Source organism: Girardinichthys multiradiatus, chromosome 5 (assembly GCF_021462225.1).
Source record: "Girardinichthys multiradiatus isolate DD_20200921_A chromosome 5, DD_fGirMul_XY1, whole genome shotgun sequence".
In the NCBI taxonomy this organism is placed as follows: domain Eukaryota; kingdom Metazoa; phylum Chordata; class Actinopteri; order Cyprinodontiformes; family Goodeidae; genus Girardinichthys; species Girardinichthys multiradiatus.
The window spans coordinates 16,000,220-16,010,557 of NC_061798.1; the positions used below are offsets into that span (position 1 = coordinate 16,000,220).

Here is a 10,338-nt window from a genome sequence, read left to right on the forward strand (position 1 = left end):
TTTTATTTCCTGGGCTGCAACAATGACAAATGAAGTCATGTTTGAGTTGAGAAGATGTTGACTTGGCCAAAAGCATGCAGTTAAAACAAGATATTTACACATATTGTGTAAAGGAACTCAACTTTTTCTGACATTAAATTAGAACATTTATTTCCTGTTTTAGGTCATTTAGTATTACCAAAAGTATTTGTGTTTTCTAAATCCCAAATGAATAAGAGACATTTTGTAGAGAATTTTTGTCATTTCTTCATAGTCAAAGGTTAGATTAGCATACCTTTAAAAAAGTTGATAAAGCCATGAGTATGATATCATGCCTCTTTTCACAACATTTCAGTTAACTGGAGGTGCACCTGTAGATGTATTTTGAGGTAAAATCTCAACACACTTTTTCTTTTTGCGACATCATGGTGACATTAAAAGAAATTTAGCCACAAGATCTCCACAATTATGATACATTCTTGGTTATAATTCCCCAGTGTGTGAAGGTGCTACGTTCATCGGTTCAAGCAACCATAAACACCATGGCAATGTGCAACCATCCATGAAAAAAATGGGTTCTGTGTCCAAATGATGATCGCATTTTGGTGCATATCAATTCCAGAACAAAGCCAGACCTTTTGAAGATGCTGGCTGAAGCTGGTAGGAGTGTCATCATCCACAGCAAATGAGTCTTGAACTGACTTGGGTTGAAAGGCCACTCAGTGAGGAAGAAGCAATTACTCCAAAATGAACAACAAAACCCAGAGTACAGCTTGCAAATACACACCAGGGACAAGGACCTTAATTTTTGGAGACATTTCCTGTGGGCTCGTGAACCTAAAGAAGTGTTTCGAAGTGTTTGGTCAAAATGACTATTTTGAGGAATGTTGTCAGGCTACCAACCCCTGTTGCTAGCCTGACAACAGGGGTGGCATCATGATGTTATGCAGGTGTTTTGTTGCAGGAGGGACTGGCGCTCTTCTCAAAATCAATGGCATTATGACGAAAGAACATTATGTGAAAATATTGAAACAAGATCTAAATACAGAGCCAGAAGGTTTGGGTGCAACTAGACAATGACCCTAAGCAAACCAAATTAGTTACAGAGTGGCTTAAGGACAATTAAATAAAGGTTTTGGTGCACCCATCACAAAGCACCGATCTCTGTTTCATAGAGAATTAGTGGACAGAGCTGAAAAGGTGTGAGTGCTTATAAATCTGATTCAATTACATCAGATTTGCCAAGATTCCAGGAAACTATTGGAAGAATCTTGTGGAAGGATACCAAAACCTCTGACCCAAGTAAAGAATCCTAAAAAACATATTAAATTATTATTACTTTGGCTTTTAGCAAATAGACACACATAATTGTGGTATTCCTAAGTGACCCTAAATAAGAAAAAAGTTGTTTGATGAGAAAAAAGGATTATGCAGATTATACAGCATATTTAAACATCTGGTTTCAGCTGTATTTTATTATAAAAGCTGTATATATTGATGATAAAATCTGTTTGATATTTATCACAGCTTTACATTAAGGGTAGATGATACTGTCTTCAAAAGTTAGAAGAATAAGTGTGCATGATAGGGCTTTTAAAGGCTAAAAAATTTAGTCTATTCAAAGCTTTTATTGCAGGCATAAAAATAAAGTGCTACTACTGCCCGTCAACAAGCCCCTGTATACTACCGGTCAAAACTTTTAAATAAACTTGGGTGGGTTTCCTTATTTTCATGACTATCTACATTGTAGATTTTCACCAAAGGCAACAAAACTATGAAGAACACACATGGAACTATGCAGTAAACAAAAAGTTTGGAATACCTTTAAACATTTTTATAATTTAGATTCTTCAAAATAGCCACCCTTTGCTTTGATGATTGCTTTTCTCTCTTAGCATTCTCTCCATAACTTTCATGAAGTGGTCACCTGAAATGATTTTTCAAAGAATCTTGAAAGAACTTCCCAATGAGAAACGACCAAAAGTTAATATTTCAGTTGTCACAGCAAAGGGCAGCTACTTTAATGAATCTAATATAAAAAACATATTTAAAGTTCTTTTGCAATTTTTTGTTTGCTACATAATTCCATATGTGTTTATTCACTGTTTGGATGCCTTCAGTGAGAATCTACATACAATGGAAATAGTCATAGACATAAAGAAAACCAATTTAAACCAAGTGTTTCTAAAACTTTTGACTGGTAGTGTATATTATTATGTCTATTAATGGATGTTGGCAATAATACATTTTACAGATGTTAACAAAATTAGCTATTATACTAAATAAAGCAAACAATTATCTAGAGTTTTATGTTGTTTTTGGTAAATCACTACATTCTTTTTAAACGGCACAAGGAAGAATTTTGTCCCAAAATAACCAATGTCAACATGCAAACACTGGTATTATTTTTCTGTTCTCTAAAACTAAGCTGCTTTGTCAACATTGTCTTAAAATTTGCCGTATTTGTCATTGCTTTTAAAGTCATGCATTTGGTCAATACATGTCAATTTTCTAAAGTAGTAGCATAACTGACCAAGACCTAGGGGTCAATCTTTTAGTCCATGTTTATGTCGAATCACAGGATCAGCACCAGATTGAAAAGCCTTTTGTGTTTTTAAAACAATGACGGATGTTGTATTTGCAACGTGGTACGCAGATGTGTGTGTATGTGTGTGAAGGAGTAAGGGGCTTAATAAACAGCTGAACACCGTCATAATCCGAATCACACCCCAACGGCAGTTTGTGTAACTTATCCTTCCCTCTTGCTTTACTCGTGTCCTTTTCCCCCTCTGTTTTTCCTTTGTTTCATGTTCCTACATATCACCTGCAAATCTAAGCATGATGGCGTGCATGTTTAAACATGGCTGTATGTATGTGGCTTACTCTGTCGTGGCCAGGTCTGTTATCCAGGCTTTTATTTTTGTATCTCTCTGTGCACAGTGGCATTGCCGGGTCTGGGTGCACAGTACCCAATGTTCAGCGCTGCTCCTACAGGCAAAGTGATAGAGGAGGGGAAATTGCACACAGTAGAGCATCTTATGACCATGCAGCACCCTGAACACAGTGCTGCCACTGCTGCTGCTGCCACTGTCCTGCCTGCGGTGTCCACTCCTCCACCCTTCCAGGTGAGTCTGATAATGATCAAAAGGATCCATATTGGTTACGTTTTTTCGCATTTTGTCTCAATACAAGCAAAACCTTAACAGTATTTACTGGACTTTTATGTGACGGACCAATATAAAGTAGTTCATTATGGTGAAGCTGAAGGAAAGTGATAGATGGTTTCATTTTTTCACATTTGCACATCTTGAAACAGAAACTTTTGCCCACTCTTCTTTTACAACATAAGTGAAGTCAGACTGGACAGAGAACATCTGTAAACATCAATTTCAAAGTCTTGTTGCATATTTAGATTTTGTTCTGGATCTTGACTCGGCCATTCTAACGCACAAATATGTTTTGTTCTATAACGTCCCATTGTAGCTGTGGCTAGATGACAGCGGATTTTAGCAAAGGCATTAGAAATAAATACATATGCACTAATAACACACTCTATAGTGTTATTTGTGAATAATCTTGAAAACCATTTACCATTTTCCTTCTACTTCCAAATTATGCACTACTTTGTGTTATTCCATCACATATAAGCCCTCCCCACCACAAAAAAAGAAACATTGAAGGTTGTGGCTGTAAAACGTGAAAAAGTTCAAGAGCAATGAACTCTTTTGCATGAAAATGCAGATGTATGTTCGGTGTAAAGCTCCGGAATGTTTACGGGATATGTACATTTAAAACCTTGGTTAATTTGTCCTTTTCCACTTTAAATCCAATTTACTGTTTCCTTCTCCTTGCCTAGGGTCGTCCAATCACTCCTGTCTATGCCATGGCCCACAACGTCCAGCGCATCCCAGCGGCCACCACCCTGTATGGAGCTGGGTATGTTCCCATAGCTAACTACGCTGCTAACACAGCTGCTCTGGCTGCCCTGCAGAAAAATGCCGCCATGGCAGCCACAGCATATGGAGGTTATGCCAGCTACGCTGTGCCCCAAGCCTTCCCCGCCGCGGCCTTTTCACTGCCCATCCATGACATCTACCAGTCATACTAATGTGGAGGCTCAGACCGAGTGATCTGGTGACTGAATCTCAACAGCATCTGTCCACGATACAAAAACATCTCCTGAACTTGAGCTCCGATGGAATTTGTAGCAAATACTAAGACTGCAGATGGGGACGAAATGACGGCCTGGTATCTTCTATTAGTCCCTGTCATCCTCTGTATATCCTGGGGCTAGAAAGGGGACTAGCTATGTTAGACAGCATCACTGTTTTTTTCTGAGTTTTGTAGCAAACTTCCCCAGCTTCCCCTGCAACAGTAACCACAACTCCAGAAACATTCAGATTGTATCTCTTTCATCACACCACCTTGTTACTGTTGCAGCAGGAACTTTTACGGTACTTTTTAAAGTATTTATGAAGCAAAGATGCATCATTAATGCTTTATTAATTTGGTATTTTTTCTCTGGAACAGATCTTTACACTCTCTAATATGTAAAAACAAAGAAAGAGAAGTAAATAGAAGAAGGAAAAGGTAACCAGGAACTACTGATAAGAGGATACCACTGTCTTTGGATATCTACATTTTTGTAGTCTTTTTTTCATTAATATATCGTATTCTAGCCAGTTTTACATACTGTAGGTGATGCTGTCCGTCCACGCTGGTTGAATGTGTATTGCTTTCCATGTGCCCACTTGGTACTTTTTGGTGTAGTTGGTTTGATGCTGTTTTAAATGAAGATTTTAGGTCTTTTTTTTAGTTCTCCGATTCTTTTGTCCCTGGTTATGACATTCTGAAACACGTGTCCTAATGTTGATTCACTATAAAACTGCTGGGTTAAAAACAGGCTTATTTAGGGGTATACTGCTAACCAAAATGTTGATCAGATATACACCAGTCCAGGTTTGAACATATAATATTTGGGTTAAACTTAAGGATTTTTAGCTTTAGCTTAGTTTTAATCACCAATTCTTTGGATGAAACATTAAAATTAGCACGAGCGTGGTCTGGCTACTTAGCTGATAGAAGGCTAATGCTAATAAACTTGTTCTATAACGCTAACAATAGTCATTAACACAACCCACTGACATGAACATTGTAATACAGCTTAAATTTACCGTCTTATCCTTTCTATTTCAACACTTGGAAGAGGTTCAGTGAAGTCTGATCAGGTGGTTTCGTTCAAAACAACACTCTCTAAGCCAACAAACTGGGTCAGAACCTTTGTCCAAGTGTTTGAATGAAGCTACTCAACCACTGTCCCAACAGCAAAAACCCAACATTTGGAGTAGAAAAAATAACCCTGCAGTTTTTTGTGTGTGTACCTTTTAGTGATGGGAATCCGAAATGCATGAAAAAGAAGAGAAAACTGGAATTGTGTGCCTTCAGATGTTCCCCATCATTAGAAACTGTATTAATAGGGGACTAAGACTGAATAGACATTTGTTTTTCTTCATTTTAGTATATTTTATTATTGGTTTTTTAATCCTTGAGTCTTGAAAGGTGAACAAATATGTTTTTTTTTAATAACTGGGTGTCTTCATTGCTTGTTCCATTCCCATTTTTGTCAACCAAATACTTAATACACTCCAGTCTGATGACTTCAGAGAGACTCTTTGCACTTGACTACAGTGCCTTACATCTCCGTACAGTTCGCGCCTTTAGTAACAAAACAGTAACAATGACTCTGCAGTAACACTTCTGTCTCCCTCTTTATTTCTCATCCTCCAAAACGTGCTAGACCAAGGTGCACTTAAACATGTTTATAACTGGCATGGAATAGCCACCTTGAAATGAAGAGGTATTAAACAGAGCTAGAACTCATGAGTGGATATGACTAGTTTGGTTGTCTGTTTTCCAGTGTTTTAAGTAATGTGTGAGTTTTACTTTGCCGACAAAAAAAGAAGCCTTTAAAATATGTTTTTGGGCACTTGTGAAACTTCAAACTTTGTTTGCAAGAAGTGCAAAACTGGAGTAATACCTCACTCTTGAATATGCAAGTAGGCATGCTATGTGCTGGTTGTAGTGAAAGCTCTAAACTATTTAAAATAGCTGCTAATCAGGAAGTCACTCGCATTAACATTCACATGGACAGCGGAGAAAATAAATACTGACGCTGCATGAAATTGGTGGATACAACCCTGGTGATCCACACATACAAAAGACTACAAATTCAGTCTATAAACAAAATGTAATGTCTCAGGGAATAAGTATTGAACATGTTTAATAAAATGTATTAGTTCCTCAATAGATACGTCTTTTATTCTTACTAATTACTACTTCTCGATGTTGTCTTGGCATGCTGTCTTTCAAATCCTAAGGTTTCTGAGGGCCTTTTCTATGCCATCTGATGTTCCATTCTTTTTTATAGATATTCCACCGGATTAAAATCTAGTGATCAACCTCGTCAGTCTGGAGGTTTTATTCTCTTTCTCTGAAACCAACTGCAAGTGTCCTTGGCTGCTAGTTTTTGGGATCATTGTCTCTTTTTCAACTTCAGATTCTTATAAAGAATTTTGCAGTAAATTAGTGTAATTATTCTTCCTTTAATGGTGTGAAATCTCCCATTATTATATGCTAAAAACAGCCCCACATCAATGGTGCTCACTGGACCATTCAGATGTTTAGCAATATGTCTGTAACCAACGCAATCCATATGTTTAGCAACAATAAGGTTGCAGAGGTCTTGGAAAGCTCTTTGCTTTTACCCATCATGAGATGCTTCTTGTTTGATACCCTTGTATTGAGAAACGATTTTATAGAACAACAATTAGAACTTAACCACCCATACTAATTTGCGCAAATAAAGAGCAGGATTGCTTTCCATATACTGACAGATTGCTGCTGTTTTCTTGGCTTTCTACACCATTTTTCACTTCATTTTATTTATACGTTCAATATTAATTCCCTAGGGAGTTTGATATTTTTGTATGCATGGAGCACTTCACTGTAAATTTGTGTCAACATGGCGTTAAAATTATTTTGATGTATTGAATAATTATTTTCTCCGCTGTATGTAAACTTGTTTATTTTTCAATCTAGGCTTATAGTTTCGGTCTAGTTATAATTCCCCCTTTTTTTGTTTTGCCATCTTTCTATTTGGAATACTACTAAATTCCTCACATTTTTGATGACCACGCACAAATCTGAAATTGTGGATTTCATGAGCGTTGATGAAATAAGTTATTTGCTCCAAGAGTTTAAGTGAAAAGGATCCATGCTGTTTGGAGCTTTTAATCTCACTCCATGTTGTCCCTTATCGCTCCGATTAAACTGGGCTTTACATAGAGAACTAACTGCTGTTAACTGCTTTTATGATGAAGACGGTCTGGATAAATATTTAATATATGCATTACATTTGTTATGTATGAAGTGAAAAGAAAAGGTATAATATATTCCGAAAACATATTTCTTGACGTATTTACAACTTGAGTATGGATAAAAGTCAGAGTAACAAAAGTAGAAAAAACATTTTTTTTCTTTTTCTGTCTTTGTATTACCTTTTTGCCAAAGTGAGCTGTAGTTTTTAGCTTTTAACATTTGGTGTAATATTTTAATCTGTAACCTAATGTACTTGGTGTTATGAGTGGGAACACAAAGAACCTTCAAGTTCTGCTACATTTTAGCAGTTTCAGCAAGCATTAAAAGCTGGCTCACTGACGTTTTACAGCCTTGGCACCTTGAGCTGGTCGGGTTGCAACTCTATGTGTCAGTTTTGTCCAGAGAGTCCAACAATAATTTAGATGCCTTTACTGTTAATGAAAAGGCAAAAAAAAAAAAAACAACATGTGTCAGCAGAGTGCAGCCTAGCTTAACATACGTGTAACCTTTTAGCTCCTCCTAGAGTGCCTTATTGCCAAGATGTTTTTGCTAAAGCTTTGTAGACTCATGCAGACTTTTTTCTATCTAGAGGTTTGTTAAAAAGAAAAAAAGCCTTATTCTGCATTGTTATATTTATAGTGACAAACACAGCAAATAAAATGCTTTTCAAAAGATGCAGGCTCTTTGACAATTATTTTGATTGTATGCCATATTTTTCAATGTTTTGTGCTCACAAGTAAACGGTTTATCAGCTGCTTTGGTTTTAGATCACTCCGAATAATAGCAGAGAGTGGTAGCAGAGTCAAAGTCCTCTGAAAGTTTCAGAGGTAGTAACCCATCCTGACCTCATACATCAGCGATTGTTGAAAAATGTCATGGCTAAGAGGGGACAAGAAGCACGTGGTTTGGATAATGTTTCATAAACTCTGGTGTGACATGCAAACTTTACTCCGGTTACAAGTTCTTCACTAGGGAGAGCTTCTGGACAGATCTGGGTCTAATCATCAGAATCAGAATCAGCTTTATTGCCAAGTTCGTACATACAAACAAGGAATTTGACTCCGGTACACTTTGCTCTCTGGTTTTGTTTTTGCATTACAGAATATACATATATACAATATACAAATATACACATATATAAATAAAAAGGTGCATTTGCAACATCTGTATGTTGTTGTTTGGTACTCTATTAAATGTTCAACAGAGAAACAGCCTGGGGGAAGAAACTGTCTCTGTGGCGGCTGGTTTTAGTAAACAGTGCTCTGTAGCAGCGGCCTGAAGGTAAAACCACACCGAGATGGATGAAGACAGGACAGACTGAATTATAGCAGTGTGGAAGATGACCAGCAGCTCCTGTGGAAGGTTGTGCTTCTTGAGTTGCCTCAGGAAGTACAGTCTCTGCTGGGCCTTCTTCCAAACAGTGTCTATGTGTGAAGACCATCTCAGGTCCTCAGAGATGGTGGTTCCTAAGAACCTGAAGTGGTCCACAGCCGACACGGTGTTGCTGAGGATGGTGAGGGGGGTGTATGGGGGTGGTGTTTTCCGAAAGTCCATCACCATTTCCACAGTCTTGAGTGGGTTGAGTTCAAGGTAGTTCTAACTACACCAGTGTACCAGCCGGTCCACCTCCTGTCTGTATGCAGACTCATCACCGTCCTGGATCAGTCCAATGACAGTGGTGTCATCTGCAAACTTCAGGAGTTTCACGGACGAGTCCGATGAGGTGCAGTCATTTGTGTACAGGGAGAAGAGGAGTGGGGATAGAACACACCCCTGGGGGGCACCAGTACTTATTGATCTGGTTTGGGAGAAGATGCTGCTGTTGGTCCGTCAGGAAGCTGTTGATCCACTGACAGGTGGAGTCTGGGACGTTGAGCTGGGTGAGCTTCTGGTGGAGGATGTCTGGTATGATGGTGTTGAAGGCCGAGTTGAAGTCTACAAACAGGATCCTGGTGTACGTCCCTGGGTGGTTGCGGCATTGCAGGATGAAGTGTAGGGGACCTCACACTTCTCCAGTGACTTGTTGAAGATCCGGGTGAAGATCGGAGCGAGTTGATTTGCACAGGCTTTCAGGTATGATGGGGAGACGTTATCAGGTCCTCCAGCTTTCTTTGTTTTCATGTGCGGAAAGAGCCTGTTTACATCTTCCTCGGAGATCTTTAGTGCAGGCGGAGGATCTGAAGGTAGGGGGGTGGTAGCTTTGTGGGAAGAATTTGTTCCTGAATGGGATGTGGAGGAGATGATTTGAGGCGTGAACGGCTTCCTGTCATGTCGGCAGTAGAAGCCATTGAGACGGTTGGCCAGGCCAGGATTCTGTTCAGGGTGGGTGGGGGGGCTCCTGTAGGCAGTCAGGTTTCTCAGACCAGTCCATACGGTCGAGGTATAACTGGTAGAAAGGCTGTTCTTCAGCTTTTCACTGTAGCTTCGCTTGGCTGCTTTGATCTTCTTTGTTAGTTTGTTCCTGGCCTGCCTGTACCGCCCCCAATCTCCACTGCTGTGAGCTTCTTCCTTGTCCTTGCTCAGATTCCTGAGGTGTGGAGTAAACCATGGCTTGTTCTTCCCAAAGGTGCAGAAGGTCTTGGTCTGCACACACATGTCCTCACAGAAACTGATGTATGATGTCACCACATCAGTTAGTTGGTTTAAGTGGGACAATCATGTGGAACAATGGTAGAGTGAAAGAGTTCAAATGTCTTCATCGTCAACACAATTCAATCAACTGACCATCTGTTTTGTAAATGTGTAAAAATCCATCCATCCATCCATCCATCCATCCGAGGTCTACATCACTTTGCCTAGCATCACCCTCCAGCTCATTCTGGTGGATCCTAAGGTTTGTTCGATACAAAATGAATACAGCAGAGACCAGATACTGCATTTGCATGCACTGCTTTCTCACTGACTAATGTTAATCAGACAAAACTTGTCCTTTAGGTCAGATAAGTTTAGCAAAAGTATTTGTTTTTGCTAAATGCCAGAATA

General features: G+C 39.0%; 1 protein-coding gene across 11 annotated transcripts in view; it reads left to right on the forward strand.

The window, feature by feature from the left end:
• The window catches only part of rbm47 (RNA binding motif protein 47), a 49,013-nt gene extending 40,983 nt beyond the window's left edge, over positions 1 to 8,030 (forward strand). For all 11 annotated transcript variants that reach the window (XM_047365093.1, XM_047365089.1, XM_047365094.1 and 8 more), the window contains 2 exons: positions 2,920 to 3,104; positions 3,836 to 8,030. In XM_047365093.1, coding sequence (XP_047221049.1) covers positions 2,920 to 3,104; positions 3,836 to 4,087 — 437 coding nt within the window. In that variant the 3' untranslated portion in view covers positions 4,088 to 8,030. The remainder of the gene's footprint in view (positions 1 to 2,919; positions 3,105 to 3,835) is intronic.
• The last annotated feature ends 2,308 nt before the right edge of the window (positions 8,031 to 10,338 follow it).